Raw genomic sequence first — 18,153 nt, 5'->3', positions numbered from 1 at the left:
CCTCAGGCTCCAAATTCAGCATGGAGCCCAATACAGGGTTTGATCCCAAGACCCTGAGATCAGGACCTGAGCCAAAATGAAGAATCAGATGTTCAACCAACTAAGCCATCCAGGAGGCCCCCAGAGAAATCTCCAACTGTCAGTCCATACAAAGTTGTTAAATAAAAAGAATGCATTAAAAAGAATGAATTAATAAGAACCTTACCCGCTTTAAAATTTTGACCTTGTGCTTCACTGTATCTTCTATATATTTGGTTTTGTCATTTGTTGGTGTGTGCTTTGATAACCCAAGCTTTTCATATTCCATTGTCCTGTCTTCACTATGGACTTCAACTTTAGCCTGGTTTTCCAAAATATCTGGATCTACTATTTCAGTCTTTTTATCTTCTTCAGCACAACATTTCACACACACGTATTCTTTGTCTTCCTCTCCCATTTGTTGTGCTTGGCAAAGACTTAAACCAACACAGTCACCATGAAACCAGTCATCACATCTCCCACAGCCAACCATAAACCTGGGAGGAGGGAAAAAACTTTGATTTAATACATTTAAAAAAAAATAATGTCAAAAATGCCTGTCAGATTTTTAATAATTTTCTGATATTTTGTTTTCCATTGTCAGTTGAACATGGAGCAAGTTTTCAATGAATTTTCTATGAAAATGGAATTTTTAAGACAAATATATCCCTTCTTATATGAATGAGAAAATACACAGAACCATAATGTTGAAATAATGTGCAACTGAACTTTGTTAGCATACTACACACAATAACAAAGTACAGGACAGCATTTCTCCTGAGAAGGGTAGTAATACCTGTGATAGCATCATCCCAGACAATACATCAAAGTTACAATTACATTTACCCCACACACCTGAGATCATACATAAAACTCAAGAATCATTCATCCAATGAATCATATTGAAGTGACAAAAAAAAAAGAGATAGCAACAAATATACAACTCAAAAACTAACATAATGGAGATTCTCACACTGTTTATTAACCACCTTAACTATGTAACTATTCTTACATAGGTGGTACTCTGGTTTTGTGGTGTCACAGTGATTATATTAAATTGAATAATCTTTTTATGTACTTTTGAGTGTAGACTTCCTTACTACACCTGTTTTTCCAAATAAAGATTTTATCTTAACATATTAATATTCAGGCTGATTTTTTAAAAATTTCCAATCGACTTACAAGTTTCCCTTTAGTGCTTTTTATCTAAATACCTTCACTAACTAATGAAAAAGTCTATGGACATGAGATTTAGGACGCTAAAAAGCATGTTTTTCTAACTTACAAATATCTGGAATTACTTTTGAAAATGATAATTTGAGGGAGAAATTATCTTTTAAAATACTTCTTAACCCACTGTCAGGAAAACTTAATCATGTTTAACACTTTCCTTCTTCTTCAGGTTGGTAACTCATGGTATGTTTGAAAGCTTAAGATAAAGGGATTTAGGTCTATTGTTTAATGAATTAAAGACTTTCTGCTTATTTTGTTAAGAGTGGCACCAACAATGTCAAATTCATTTTAAAAACCTGTAGTCCAACAGGAAGATACGGCCAACTCCCCAAAATATACCAGAGGTTCTGTTTGAAGGCTGAAACTATAAAAAACACAATCCTTACAAGAGGTCTTGAAAAAGTCACAGCAAATATTCATCCTTCAACTGCAGCACATTTTTCTCTTCCTCGTATCCCTTTCTATTGTGTATTTCTATTGTTTGTGTATCAGACTATTGCTGTGCATGAAGGAAACCTGACTTCTCTAAGTGTCTATGATTCACCATTCTTTATCGTAACTGGTAATGTCTGTGCTATCTTTATCAAATAAGTCATTATTTTCCAAAAATGGTAAGGGAAAAAACAAAAACAAAAAACCTTCTGCTTTATGTTAAAATAAAACGAAACACAATGTTTTGTATTCGTAAGCCAACAAGAAAACTTTCAAACAATGTGTTACTTGTTTGCAAGATAGAAATGGCCTACCTAGGCTTGGGGAGATTTTAGATGGGTCCATGTTTCAATGACACAGATCTTCCAGCCAACAGAATAAGTAAATTTGAAAAATGCAAGTGCATAGCTTTTCTATTTCAGGCTGCAAAGTCCTAAGAACTGTTTCTTGAAAACAGGTAATATGAATGTCTTTGGAATAGTGAAGGAAAGCTAGTAGTCATTTCCCTTTATTTCCACTATCAGAGCTATATTAGCAAGTCTAGACTAGTTTCAAAGAGACTACTTAAAATACCTACACACTATGACCAAGACTATGCTTTTACCCCAAATTCAAATCTTAAATATCGAATTATAAAGCATATATTTAATCAGGGAAGTTGTTTTATGGTCACAAAACTTAATTATATTTCATTATACTTCATTTCAAGTCTACTTTGGAAAGGTCTCTTTAAACATGAGGCTCTGAAAAGCAAATCTCTAGCGCCATCTACAGATTATCTTAATAGTTTAGAATTTTATATTTAAAAAAGTTAAATAAAATTCTTAAAATTGATAAAAATAATTTCCACATGTCCTAGGGAAAAAAGTAAATTAATTCACCTGAAAGTAAAACTGATTTTCCAANCCTATCACAAAAAGAGAGTATTACTTTCTTCCTTTCTTGTATTCTTCTTCACAGTTGAAAAATGTGAGGGGTAGGGGAGAGAGTATGAATCACATAGCTAACAGAATTATGACCCAGTTTCTGTTCTAGACTTGAATTCCTGATTACTAATAGGCAAAATCACTTACAGAAAAAGACTATAACCTGATGTTAAATATTTCACTTAAAAAAAATAATGTTGTATGGAGTTTATCTCCAGTTCAATTAAGTAAACCAACTAGGCATGAATCGGTTAAATGAAATAGCTCAGAAATATTTATGTTGTATCTCCTACTGTTAAATATTCATACACAAAGTTTAAAAGTAAAAAACTAAACTTATAAAAACCAATTTAAAATTCTAATCCTTTTGGCATAAGCCAAAATATATTCTTAGAAAATTTTCAAGTTTCTTTAATCACAGAGGCAAGCAACACTGACAACTGTTCTTAGCAATTCATGTTACAATTACCAACAATGAAGCTGTTACAAAATGGGTCTTTAGTTCTGGCTAAGTGTTTAAGTGACAATTAAGACCATATTACTATAAATGTATATGCACTCACTCTTTTCTAAAATGATTCTATTCCACATAAATATTAAATCACTCTTTTTTCCACCAACAATCTTATCTGCAGATGAAAGCACTTATCTGTCAAACTCTTAAAATCTTGAGAAAAACAATCTTTTATTCTGGAAGAAAATTTCCTTCTCAGAAAACGAATTCTTGTTCGAATATAAACCCATCCTGCTATGAAGATTTTTTTTGTTTTTAAATTTCATCCAATATATCAATCTATAGCAGGGCAAGAAAATGCAATACAAACTAAAAATACAAAAACCTAGAGAGGTAGGAAAATACTAGAAACTGCAGTACAGATAATATGAAAAGACTAACACTTCTTCCTTCCAAAATGCCAAGTGGCTATGTAAACACAAGTGCAAAAATAATTTTTTAAAAGAGACTATTAAGTAGTCTGGTTTTTAAAATAATGAATATGCGAATGTTGAAAGGCTGCATGGGAGCAAAAACAACAGCTTGATGTGTAAACTGTTAATTCAATACCTACTGTCTTTAGGATATGTACAGAAGTTGTCTGTGGTTATTTATTACATTTGGTGATGCCCTGTACAAATCTACACTTAAAACTATAACTTCCAACTAGAAGTACATACAGGAAGCTAACTTCAGTTGGAATACATGTAAAATGCTGAAGAATTATGAAATAGTCCTTACAGAGGCAAAGCTGTCACAAGTGCTAGAAAATATCTTATTAACAAATAGCGTTCCATATGGCTACTGCATGAAATGGATGAAAATTATTTCCAGATGTGCCCTCCCTAATAAATTCATACATGGATTAAAATAGGAAAATTACATGCTGTATGACAGGTACATTTTTTGAGTAAACTCAATGTATACAAGCATGATGTATCACAAAAAGTAGTGAAGGCTAATTAATATGTAAAGAAAAAACAATCACTTATAGGCTTGCTTCTTTATTCACAAAAGGTAATGTGAAACATTGCTTCCCAATTGTTTCCAATGTCATTATATATTACGCATGTTAATTACATAATGTAAACTCAAAATCCCTACATATATATTATTCTAAGTTGTTTTCCAAACTGCAGCAGAGAAACTCTAGGTTTTATAGAAGAGATACAAAAGGTAGCGTTAGGTTAAAAAAACAAAAAAGAACAATAGGACTTAACACTTAATGTTCATTTTAGGAAACTAACTATTGATGTTGGTTGGTGAAGTGAGCCATCATTAAAAAGCCTGGGCAAACGCCTGAGGACCATCAGAGGAAAAGCTTATCTGCAACAAAGCTACACTGGAACACTTAACCTGGCTTCTAACTCTAGGCTCAAGTTTCACTTTAAAAACTCCTTCAGGCTAAGGCTCCTCTTCCAGTACTCCCACACGTTAGATTCTGGCAGAGAAAAAAGTGCTGCCTTAAAAGAACACTTAAAAGCACCATCCAGTCCTTAATTCTGAACATTTAGCAGGCCCACTTTAGAATATCTGAATAAGGTGTTTTAAATTAAGTTAAATAAAAAAAAAAAACTATAGCACTATGTGAGGACAATTGTAGCACAATATTCAAAGATATAATTTTTAAAAACTATAATATGTGGTTATAGAGTAACCATGGACACTAAAAATAGGACATGGACTGAATCACAAATAAAGGCATGAAACTTTGTTACGTCTTTGACACAACAGTTTGACATAAAATGTTATTTTTTACAGAATAACACCAAAATAATTGCACAACATACTTTACTAAATTGTCCCTACCTAAAAAGTTTCATTTTTATGTAATCTGATACTGCTGGGAAAAGTCATCCTAATATTCACTTTCATGAATAAGGATAATATTACAAAGTGTGAGTTATAATGTTCTTTTATCATTTCAATGTTGATAGAAGTTCCAACAGCAATCTCAAAACTTGAAAAGGACAATCTTGTAGCTGCAAACTCCACTTCATCTCCTGTTTTCCTTTTCTTAAAAAGCTAGCAAATAAAAAATACATGGTGGGGGAGGAAGGGGTCTGGCATTGTCAGAAAGCTATAAAATACTGAATCCTAAAATCACTTAAGAGATTAGAATTCACAAGAAATCCTTTAAATCACTAAAACATTCAAAAGAGAAATACAGGTTTTCACTCCATTCCATGTTACATACACAATCCACCTGGGCAATTTGTTGTTTCAGCTATCAAACTTCTTTCCAAGATCAAGTTTGCTAGTTATGAAGTGATAGTATTAAGTGACAGTAAGTGCTTCATTAACCAAAAAAAATTTTTTAATCTTCAAAAGAAAAATAGAATTTACATTATGACCTTTACATTTTATTACTAGTTCTTCTCAAGCCAAATAAAATAATATATAACTTACAGACCCAAAACAGTGTAACAATTTTCCGATTAGCAGAAAGTATTTTTCTTTCAGGTGCAATAACTAAATCACACACTCTAACTGGTTACAATGACAAAACATTTCCATATATACCACCAGTTGGTCAGGCTATGGTTTTTTATTTTTTAATGTTGTAGGATGATATATTTATAAATTCAGTAGCTCCATCTTTCTATTATTTATCCAGGACTGATGAGGGGTTTTTTTGTTCCTGCAAAAGTCTTTGTATGTTAAATAATTTCTTTCTATAAAAAAGTTCTCACATAACCCCACCCTAAAAAGTAATTTCTCTTTAATGCACATCTCACACACACACACACACGCATGCACACACACACGCACACACCTGTTGCCATGTGGTTTTTTGCAAAACCCACACTGCTTGCTGGGAGTCCACATATATTTGCTTTCAAATGAAGAGTTATGATCTGAACCTTCTTTTTTTATGGTAGCTATGTTGTCTGGAATGAACAATGGTGGCTCATCCAAAGAAAAACTTTTGCTGCTTCTTCTCTGGCGGGGTTGTAGGTTCTTCTCAGGTTTTTTTAGTTTCAGTTTATCTTCCTCCTTAAAATGCTCTACACCACCTGTATGTTCAAGATCTTCCTTCACATGGCTATTAGTTTTCATCACTGCAGCCAGCTGCTGGGGCTTATGGCATTGTTTCTGGCTGGAATGTAATACATGTCCAGTTTGTGCAGGATGATGGGGTTCTTTAGAGCCACCAGGATGACCATAAGGTTTATCACTCAAAGAATGAGTTAAGGGTTTGGAAACCTGCACTGAATTTTGATCTTGTGGTGTTTTTTTCAATACAGAATGAGCTTGATTTTTCACAGATTTAACCCCAGAATTGCAACTCTGAACTTTTGAATCCTTATCAACTTGTTTTTTTCTCACTTTGACTGGCCTATGAAAATTGTGCTGAGTTTCTGGTTCATCAACATTTCGTTTCACACTTTTGACATTAACCTTAGTTTTGTTATGTATTAGTTCATGCTTTGCTGCAACAATTTTTTTCAGAGTATCTGTGGTCATGTTTTGCTTAGAATGAATTATAGGTTTTGTTTGTTTGGATTTTATGTTTTTTGCCTCTAAGCAAGAAACACTACTTGACTGGCTGTTTCTGTCATCCTGAAGGCTTGCTATTTCATGAGACTCCATTTTAATACTTTCAACAACATTCAACTGTTCTGAATTTTGGTCAGGTGCATCACAAACAGCATTTTCTAAAATATTACTTTCTGGTTCAAAAGCATTAGCATCAACCATCTCTAAGTTTGATTTATTAAATTCTGTACTCTCCAAGTGGTTATCATTAGACTCTGTGTCATTACAATAACCCGATTCCATTTCATTTCTTTGAAGGGAGTTCTTCGCTTTATCGGCAACTTCCATGGTCTTCTTCAATTCCAAATTACATTCATTTATTTCATCCACAGAACTAGACAAACCTATAAAGTTCTTTTCTGTTTTATTTGGATTTGTACAAGCAGCAGCATCAGAAAGAGAGGCAGAAGATGCAGGCTCCTCAATAATTTGACCATCTTCATCAGATAATTTTACTGTCTCATTTAACTCCTTTTCAACTTTTCCCTTTTCCCGCACTTCTTCAACAACAGTGCCATCCATCTTCACTGAAATAGAATCATTCTGTTCTTCTTTATCTGAAAACTTAAACAGTGGGCTACTAACAGTCTTGACTTTACAGTCCATCAGAGCTTCATTTTTCTTTTCTTCAATATTAACACAAGTCTCTGAAAGGAGTGAACAATTTAATTCATGAGATGGCACATTTGCTTCTCCCTGATTATCACACTTCTTAGAATCTAATCCAGCTTCATCTTTCATTTCAAGACAAGATGACACTGAAGAATGACTTGCAGACACCGATACTTCTGGTACCACTTCAATTTGTCCAATATGTCGGCTACTCCTTCTGCTTTCTTTATGGTATTCAGGTTTCGGTGATACAGAAACTTCTTTTATCTGACACCTTTCTGGATGTTTCACCCCTGCTTTAGGGGCAGATACAGTCTTTCCAGATGCCTTTTTTGTGCTATTTAAAGGTGCTGCATTTGAACGCTTGGCAATAGTACTTTGTCGCAAACTTCTTACTTGCTCTATCACAAAGGAAAAAATAAATAAAAACAACTTAGCTATTTTGCCATATGTTTTTATTTCAATACACTTTAGAATATTCACTTCTTTATTCTGAGCTATAAATTTGCTCCTATCACTGAAAATTACTGAACTACTCATGATGATGATGATCATATATATATCTCCATGTTAAATTTTGTATTTACCAAGGCTGTATAAATTCTGACAGGAGAAAAAACTTGTACAAAATTCAGACTGATATTATACTTTACTACAAGACAAGAATGTTTTCAACAAGTTTCTTTTCCATAATAAATAAGCTGGGAGTAAAATAAATAAAATGAGCTTCCTTTACATTAGTGCACCTCATAAAGCAAGACTGTCATACAATTTTAAACATTAAGTATCTTTAAATAAATAATACCAAACAAATTCAGGTGCCAATATAATAAGACCTAAGCCACCTATCATCAACAGGATCTGTGTTTCAAAACACAGCCTCACAAGAACTCTAACTCCTTTATAAATGTCCTTCACTTATATCACCATTTTAGCATACAAGCTATTTCTAAGAAATGAAGTATATGCTAGAGTACCAAGATAAACTACAATTAAAGATATTTAAGCCAAGAAAATATATCATAAAAGAAAATGGGGAAAGTATGAAAATAACTGAATAAAGGTTCCCACCTTTAACAATATTCCTAACAAAGAATCCACTATATGAGTTTTTCCTCTTTTCCCTATCTGAATTCACCCTCCAAGAAAAGGAAAACATATGGAGTGCAAAGAAACTAGAAAGAAAGAGAACTAAAGTGGATTCACTAATTAGAAAAACCCACAAAATGTAATACAAAATAAACTATTTCCAAACCTATGCATATCCAATACCTCCAAATCAACAGCATAAAAATTGATTACTATCAATTACCAAAAATGAAAAGACTCCTTCCTACCCTTCAATGCAAAACGCTACTATGCAACAATACTTAAGCACTGTTTATCTGTCATATTCCACTAAACATTTTTTAAAATATTTATTTACGTTTGAGAGAGACCGAGAGAGAGACAGACAGAAAATGTGAGTGGGTAAGGGACAGAGAGAAGGGGGGCGGGGGGGAGGACATGAAGCAAGCTCTGAGCTGACAGCAGAGGGCCTGATGTGGAGATCAAACTCACGAGCCCAACTCAAAGTCAGGCACTTAACTGGCTGAGCCACCCAGGCACCCCTACCACTAAACTTTTAAAGGTATCATTTGTCTTCACCTGTCTTTAACAGTCCTTGGTGATGCCTACAGTCCTGATGTGATTATTAATAGTACATTCTTTTACTCTCAAAAGTGTACTAGTTTGAACAAAATATATCTGGTTATCCTAGTCTTAGAGACCTTTTCTAATTCTCCCAGGATTCAACACCGTATTTCATCATTAGGTAAGTAGCCAACAATTATTAGCTGCCTTAGTTTAAATCCTGGTTGTATAGGTCAAACATTATCATTACTTGTCCATAATATTCATCCTTTTCTTTTCATTACTCAAAATTATAAGTATTACCAAATAACTGATTTTAAAAACTGATTAAAAATATAAGTTGAGGAAAAGATAAAGTAACATGCATCTAACTTAATCCACTTTTCAAAACCCCACACTAAAGCTATACAAAAGGCATAAATCTAAAATGAATGGAAGAAGAGGAGAAAATCTGACAATACTGGAAGCCAAATAAGAGATCATCAGGAAGTGACCCAAAAGAGACAAACCCTAAGATGGCAGCGTCCGCAAGACCAATAATCAAAAAGGATAGGAATTCGTGACCTCAGATGATTCTAAAGTGAGGATGAAGGCAGGCAGTTGAAATGAAGAGGAGTTGAAAGCTGTCTGAGAAGCAGTCAGACCCCTAGTTCCCTCTTCCTGATTCCACCTGCCAGGCAAATGCCCTTTCCTGATCCTAATCTAAGATTAGAGGCTTGCTCTCTGGAAGAGTATAAAACAAGGTTTCTGGACTAAAGAACATCAGGCACAGATAAAAGTGGCAGGAAAAGTACACTGAAATTTGTGATCATTAAGTGAATTTGTATAGCTGAGACACCCTGTCAGCTTCCCTGAAGGGCTTCCATTACACTACCAATCTAATTAGCCTAAGGGAATAAATAACCTCAATTCTAACAACAGGAATTCCTCAAAATAAAAAAATAATAAAAATAAAAAGCATAGCCAGATAACCACACAGTGAAGCTCACTGTAGGCAAGACCCAACCCACACTCTTTTGAGTGTTAACCTTAGAAAAGTCCCTAACATGAAAGATGGNGGGGGGAGGAGAAACATGAAGAAAAAAGCAACTGTGAAAAGAGATCAAAAAAACTTTTTAAAACACTTTTTAAAGTGTTAAGTACCTTAAGAAAGACAGAAGATACTGCATCCATGAAACAAGACCACAATGCTACAAGAAGGACTACCCCAAAACAAAAAAAGAACATTCAGAAATTAGAAATGTATATAATTTGATGGAAAAGTTGGAGGACAAACATGAGAAAATTTCACCAAGGAGAGGAAAAAGACAGAGATAGAAAGGAGGGAAGATTAAGAAAATAGAAGAGTCAATCCTTTCCTTCTAACACTTAAATAAAAGAGTTCAAGAAAAAGAGCTGAGAAAATAAAGAGAGGGATTACCAATGAAATAAAGCAAAACATTATCCCAGAATTGAATAATACTTTTCAGACTAAAAGGAACTATGGAGTACCCAGAGTTCAATCAATACATAAAATACCTTACACCAAGATACATTATCAGAAATATCAAAACACTAGAGCTGAAAAGATTCCACAAACTTACAGGAGGGGGTAACATACCAAAAAAGAAACAAAAGGAATCAGAATAAACTTCTCAACACTGAAATTAGAAGAACATTTTTAAATTTCCAAAGGAAAATTATGTCCAACCTTGTATTCTACATTCAACCAGATGGTAATCCAATATAAGACCAGATTAAATATATTCGCAGATATGCAGTTTTATAATATGTCTCCATGTTCCTTTTCCACACAAAACTACTGGAAAAAGTGTCACCAAAGTGAAGGAGGTAAGCCAAAAAGGAGGAAGAACCAGAACACCAAACAGAATTCTCAGAAGAATAGGAAAAGAAGATCCTTGGATAATAGCTATGGATCAGGCTTATACAGTACACATGGGAACAGATCAGAAAGCTCCATTTTCTTCAATAAAATGAAAATGACAAAATATATGATATTTACAGTATTTTTAGTAAAGATTTAGACACCAGCAGAGTAGTTGGGGTGTTATTACTGATACGTACACAGAAAACTATATGTACAATATACAAAAGTATAAAGCAAATGAACAACAAAAAAAACACTATTAAGTCAGAAAGACAAAAAGTTGTATAGAAAAAGTAACCTTAGTTTATTAAAATCGATCATCTCTAACAGCATATAGTCACAAAACGTAATTACTATTGATCTAACATAGAGAATGTACTTTTGTGTGATGAAAACAAAAGAAAAAAACACTAAATTCATCATCCAGAGTGGGAAGTCAATAAAAATACCTATATCAGAATATTCAAAAAGTAGCAATATGTTACTTAGAGACATGAAACTAAATACCAAAAAATTAATAAAACCAGCTGAAAGAATTAATGATTTCCTCTGGGGAAAGAAAAATAAGTAATAGAAACTTAACAGAATTAGTCAGTCCTTTAAATTGTGTAAATATAGGGGTGCCTGGGTGGCTCAGGCAGTTAAGCATCCAACTTCAGCTCAGGTCATGATCTCACAGTTTGTGAATTCGAGCCACGTGTTGGGCTCTGTGCTGACAGGTCAGAGCCTAAAGCCTGCTTTCGATTCTGTGTGTGTGTGTGTGTGTGTCTCTCTCTGCCCCTCCCTAGCTCCTGCTCTGTGTCTGTCTCTCAAAATTGAATAAACGTGGGGCACCTGGGTGGCTCAGTCGGTTAGGCGTCCGACTTCGGCTCAGGTCATGATCTCATGGTTCGTGGGTTCGAGCCCCCCATCGGGCTCTGTGCTGACAGCTAGTTCAGAGCCTGGCACCTGCTTCCTCTCTCTCTGACCCTCCCCTGCTCACGCTGTCTCTCTCTCACAGAAATAAATTTAAAAAAAAAAAAAAATTGAATAAACGTTAAAAAAATAAAATAGGGGCGCCTGGGTGGCTCATTCAGTTAAGCAGCCGACTTCAGCTCAGGTCATGATCATGCAGTTTGTGAGCTCAGGTCCCGCATCAGGCTCTGTGCTGACAGCTCAAAGCCTGGAGCCTGCTTCAGATTCTGTGTCTCCTTCTCTCTGCCCCTCCCCTCCTCATGCTCTGTCTCTCAAAAATGAATAAACATTAAAAAATAACTAATAAAATAAATTTTGTAAATATATAATTTCAAAAAAATTTTTAATTATACCAACAAATTAATATAATCTTGAAATTGATTACTATCAAAATGCTTAGATTACCAAACACCATGAAAATACAAGCTTTGCTTAGCAAGGTCATGAACTATCACATCTGTCTCTATACCTCTGATTTTCTAGCTAGACCTCTCTGAAAGGATTACCTTGTGCCATTAAACGAGGTGATTTTCTTGGTGACCTCACTGAATTTTCTTCTACTTTGTCCCTCAAATTCCTGTTAGGTAAAATCAGTTCTTCTTCATCAATGGTATCATTGCCACTTTCTTTAACAACACCTTCGTCCATAATATCGTCAAGACCAACAACTAGAAAAAAAACGAAAACAAGAAAATTAATGTTTAAAAATATTGAAGATCTTAAGTATTTATAAGGCAGTACAGAAAACACTGTGAGACACTTTAATGCAATACTACCCTATACAATCATGAAAACTTAGGTGTATTCCAGGTCTATCCCTATTATGTGATACTGCCACTATCAAGCTCCCAATTCAACTTTCCAAACTTCTACCTTCTGAGGTAACTAGTGTAGAATAGCTATAATTGTTCTTGATTTGGCCTCTACTGTCACTCTCACTTACTATTTTACTATTCACTGTACCTCTGTGACTATCATAAGCAACTATAAAAACCTGAAAACCCAATTATCCCAATTTTGGTTAAAGTAGTACAAAAGTTTAATGCTCTGAAAAGTTTGTGATTCTAAGTTCATGCTAGATGCAAAAGATTCTAGTTCTACGTGTAATTCTATTACTTAAAGATTTTATGCTGCATGTATGAAAGTACATCTTTGAGAGGTAGTAAAAAAAAATATACACAGAGAGAATGAAAAACATAACTTTCTCCTCTCCCAAATGCCAGGTAAAATGGTAGGTGTTTAATGTAGCTATATAATTAAATTACCTTCTAGTCAAAAGAGACAGCATTTCATTTAATGGGGAGGGGGAGATAAGGAAAAGGATTGGAGGACACTGAAGAAAATATAAACACTGTATATTCTGAATTGTAGTAACAAATTTATTTCACTTAACTAGTTGACATATAGCAATTCTAAATGTGCAGTTGAATGTAATCTTGTAAAAAGAGTGTGATTATTTAGATCAGAAGGCCTGGATTCAAATCCCAGCTAAAACACTTAAATAAAACTTGACCAAGTCACTTAACCTCTCTATCGGTTTCTTTATCTCTAAAATGAGAATAACAATACCTGTCCTACCTACCTCACAGGGCTGTTGTGAGGATCAAGTGAGATGATGTATGAGAACTCACTTTGTAAACTTTAGAGCACTACACAAATGTTAGTTATTATCTTCATCCTAGGGGTTAGAAGGAACCTCAAGAAGTTATCTAGTCCTCATCTTTGTATCCAAGAAGAACTTCAATTAAAAGAGCTCAACAAGATAGTGGTCTATCCTAAAATTTAAAGAGAACAAAATTCTTTATAAATATACTTTCAAATGGTACAAACTTTTTGAAGAGCACTTTGACAACAAACAGAACAATGAAACTGCTTATATACTTTGACCAATAAGTTATAAATAGAAGAATAAATTATGAAAAAAAAAGCTGGCTAGAAAACACAGTGTGATCTTTGTTAGTAAAAAACGAAATGCATGTGCATGTACATTCAGACAAACAAAAAAAAGATTAGCAGGAAAAAAATGAAAATTATAATAATAATTCTATAAAATATATTTCCTGTTTTCTACATTTCCTGCTATATGCATGTATCACTCTCAAAGATAGTCTATGCTTTAATCACTATTCCTATGCACTAAAAGCTTAGAGAAGAATATACTTTAGGAAAATTCATCATGACTCATTTAAGATATAATTAGGGGAGAAACAGTTAGGGAGTTCAGTTCAGAAGGCTATTCCATCATGATGAAATACTTATGTTGCCACACATTCACACATATTCTCAAATATTTTTTAACATTCATTTTAAAAAAACAAAATTTAAGATTATGTTTCATCTCAATTTTATATAAAAGCATATATACAATATATGCATTACAAACATGCATAGACAGAAATGGACAGGGGCGGGGAGCACTGGAGTGTTTACCACTGATTATCTCTAGTGGTAAGGGAGATAAGGAATATAAGTTTTTTACATCACTGTCATACTGTCTCTTTGTTTTCAAACCTTTTCTACAATCAACATGTATCCTGTATTGTAATCAAGAGAAAAAGAAAAAGTTCAAAAGATAAAAACAGTCCAGGAGAAAAGCAAATAAGGCCCGATTAACAGTGTTTGTTGGCAGGGAGTGAAAAGTTATGCTCTGAATTTTAAGACTATACTGCAAAGCAAGCAATGGGATTTAGCAAGCCAAATCCACAGGTCAATTGTTAGATTTTTATCTTTCTCCATTTCCTAGTAGCCTCGGACATAGCAGCCCATCTCCCCTTCCTGAATCTCTCTCTCCACACTTCACTTTTGAACATCACACTTCTTCCTATCTCACTAGCCACTTATTAATATCCTTTAACAGAGCCTCCTCTTCTTGCAGATGTCTACACGCTGAGGGACTTAAGGGTCAGTCCTCCCACCTCTCATCTTTATCTACACTCAAAGCTCCCTAAGTGACTCAATCCAGTACCATCTACATTTGTATGACTCCCAAAATGATTTTCTCCAACCCCAAGCTCACATTTGACCTATGGAAGAGTATAATTTGACATCTTCACACTAGGTTATCTAACAGATATCTTGAGCTTAACGTACTGAAAATAAACACTACTTCCACCCATTTCCCCCTCCCCTGAATAAAACTGCCCCTCCTAAGGTACTTCCAGTAATGGAACCTCCATTCACCCAGCTGTTCAAATCCAAAACTCTAGAACTACCCCTAGAGCTCCTCTCTCCTCATCTACCACATCCAAGTGCTGCTAATTCTATCTCTAAAACATATCACTCATCTGTCTGACCATTTACCCTCTCCACAGTTAACATTCTACTCCAAATTACCATCATCTCTCATCAAGACTATAATAGTGTCCCAGATTCTTCTACTCTTACACTCCCCCGCCCAGACACATACACATGCAGTTTACTCCCCACACAGTTATCAGGGTGATCCTTCTAAAACATAAAGTCTTATCTTGTCACCATTCTTCTGTTCAAGACCCTCCAAACTCTTGTCACCATACCACCACACTTAGATTTATGTACAAAATCCTAACCAGGTCCCACAGGATCCTAAGATCTTCCCTAGCCAACTTTTCTGACTTCTCACCTATCACTCCATGATTCACTCTACTCCATTCACACTGACCCTTTTTCCTAATTCAGGAAGTATAAGATCATCAGGGTCTTTGTTACTTGTTATTCCCTCTGGCTGGGATGCTATTCTCCAGATATCCATATGGTTCCCTCTTGCTTCTTTCAAGTTTTACTCAAATTATCACCTTCTCAGAGAAACTTTTCCTAACAATCTTATCCAAAACTCTCATCACTGCCTAAAGACCCTTACTGTACTTTATCCTTTAAAACATGTTTCACACTATCTGATTAAACATCTGTTTATTAACTATCTTCTGCACTAGAAGTTAGTTAGTAAGTCTACAAGTCAGAACTCTCTCTTATTCAATGCTGAAACTCCAGAACCTAGAATAGTAACCTGGCATATAGGATACACTCCAGAAATATTGGCTGAGCAAAAGAATTAGGGAAAAGAAGGGGCCAGGAAAATTTAAATGTTGGTAAGTAGGAAAAATGTTTTCACTAACCAAAAGAGAGAAGTTGGAAAGAACAAATTTGGAAGTGAAATTGTGACTTCACTTTCTAGATATACTGATGACATTAAGAAAAAGAGCACGCAAAGAAGCATCAAGGTAATACAACATCACAAAAAACAGGAAGAAGAATTTCAATGAAGTAGGGATCGGGAAGGTTAATGCTACAGGAGAAAACAAAGAAAGGAGGAAAATCCACTAATTTCACAGAGGATCAGATGACAAGAGGTTAAAAAGTGAATGAATAAAGAGAGAGAACTGCACTCTGTCTTTTATTTTTAAGAAGTTTAATGGTAAAAGATAGGACAATCAACTAAAGGAAGTTAAAGGGACAAAAGATGATTTCTCCATTTAAGTGACATGGGAAGGGAAATGTAAGGAGGTGAGGTAAGGAGAATTACCTTTACAAAAGGAGGTGAGGGAATGGGAAGGGAAAGACAATGTGGCAGAAAGAAAAAAAAAGAAAAGAAAAGAAAACAGAAGAAAGGAAAGGGCAAGGGGAACAGGAAGGGGAAGGTAAGGAAAGGAAGGGGAGGAGGAGAAAATCAACAAAGACCTCCACAGGTTTGTGCGTATTATAAATAACTTGGAAGGTAAGTGATGCCTTGAGGTCCCATCATCATACAAAAACCTCCTAAGTCAAAAATCTACAATTACATCTAAGGCTGCATTTGAGATGCTTCTCAGACTTGAGATTTCCAAGAATGCAGCCTTCTTTGTACTCCTGCTCTACCTGACAATACATTTCCTTCACCTCAAAAAGTCCATCTTTACATTAAATCAACCGCTATCTGGTTTCCAACATTTCCAGGGCTCTCATCTAAACAAGGCCTGCAAGTAAAGCACCTAATGTAACTTCTCTGTGCCTCAAATTCTTCAATAAAATGGAGAAAATACTAGTGGCTCAGAGGGTGGCTGTGATGATTAAATTAATACATATAAAAAGCTTAGAACAGTATCTGGCACCGTTTCAGTCTCTCCGCTCATGTACCCACCCTAAAAATTATGTATTCCTTCTCCCTCTCTGCTTTTCCTCAACTCCCCCCAGAACAAACCAAGTTTTTTAAAGTATCTGAAATTTCTTTGATTCTATTCATTTGACTGACGTTAATTCACAATGCAGAATGAATAATCTCTGGCAAAACCCAATTAGGTACATGTGTTTTAAAAAGTTTAATCCAACTTCTTCTAAGAAAATGAATAGAAGTAAAGGAGAATTTGGATTTTTTTCAGAACAGTGCCTATTTTCAAGGACCTCTCAAATCTCCCCCTCCTTCTGCCACAAGGCTAACCAAGATTCAATATTTGATAACCAACTTCTTAAATTCACTAAAATGGAAATTTGGGGTTACCAAAACAATGCAATGACCTAGACTCTTTAGGAGACAAGTGTATGACTATGCCATACAGAAAAAGCAATGTTTCTTCCTCCCTCCCAGATTCCAGAATTAGAGGTCACTCTCATTTTGAAATTTTGGCATAAAATCTATCATACTCAGAAATCCCTGATCTTGAATTTAGATCACATTAAAATTCCTCCCATCCCCATCTGCAAATGGACCTAATTAAATCTGAGTTCTGAGGCCAGTCAAGTCTATGTGAAGTCCTCCCTACACTAACATTACTTTATTCTAGACAGTTTACTTCTAACCTATCTTTTTGGGAAGAAGAGGTAAATGAGATAAAGAATATAAAACCAAGCCATCTGGAGTAAACTTATTGAATTTCTCAACAACAGAATTAGTTTAAATCACTTTAATACTATATAAAAGGGAGAACCACAGTACAGTATGAAATTCTTCACACTTGACATGCTTTAATTCATGCTGGCAGTGCAAAGGCCAAATTCAACTATTTCTAGAACAACTGTTTCCTCTGTTATAGAAATTGGCATTGGGGCATCTGGGTGGCTCAGCTGGTTTGGTGTCGACTCTTGCTTGGCTTTGGCTCAGGTCATGATCTCATGGTTTGGGAGTTTAAGCCCCATGTCGGGCTCTGTGCTGACAGTGCACGGTCTACCTGGAATCCTCTCTTTCCCTCTCTCACTGTCCCTACCCAGCTAGTGCTCTTGCTCTCTCTCAAAATAAATAAACTTAAAAAAAAAAAAAAAGTTGACATTACGTATCAAACTTGAGAAAAAACTAAAGAGCCATGATATTGCAGCATCACAATAATAAAGGTTAGATATCTATTACAGGGCTTCTGTTTTGAAGTAAAAAAAAATTTTCAGTTACATCCTCCTAACAGAGCCCCCACAGCTTTCTTCTCTAATGCTGCAAAATACCACCCAGCATCTACTCAAACTCCCTTCAGGGAGAGTTACTTCCTTCATGGATGATTCATACT

General features: G+C 34.9%; 1 protein-coding gene across 4 annotated transcripts in view; it reads right to left on the bottom strand.

Annotated features, from left to right (window-relative positions):
* PHF3 (PHD finger protein 3) overlaps positions 1-18,153 on the bottom strand; it is an 82,235-nt gene that overhangs the window by 26,339 nt on the left and 37,743 nt on the right. For 2 of the 4 annotated variants that reach the window (XM_077769087.1, XM_077769088.1), the window contains 3 exons: positions 12,214-12,375; positions 5,879-7,655; positions 206-515 (listed from right to left, as the gene is read on the bottom strand). In XM_077769087.1, coding sequence (XP_077625213.1) covers positions 206-515; positions 5,879-7,655; positions 12,214-12,375 — 2,249 coding nt within the window. Of the gene's footprint in view, positions 1-205; positions 516-5,878; positions 7,656-12,213; positions 12,376-13,289; positions 13,386-18,153 lie in introns of those variants that run through there. The other 2 variants (XM_077769089.1, XM_077769090.1) reach the window with 2 other exon arrangements.

The sequence above is a fragment of the Crocuta crocuta genome, unplaced genomic scaffold, assembly GCF_008692635.1.
Source record: "Crocuta crocuta isolate KB4526 unplaced genomic scaffold, BGI_CrCroc_1.0 scaffold205, whole genome shotgun sequence".
NCBI lineage: Eukaryota > Metazoa > Chordata > Mammalia > Carnivora > Hyaenidae > Crocuta > Crocuta crocuta.
Note: the sequence above shows the minus strand (reverse complement) of the source record. Positions and strands in the feature narration are given on the sequence as shown.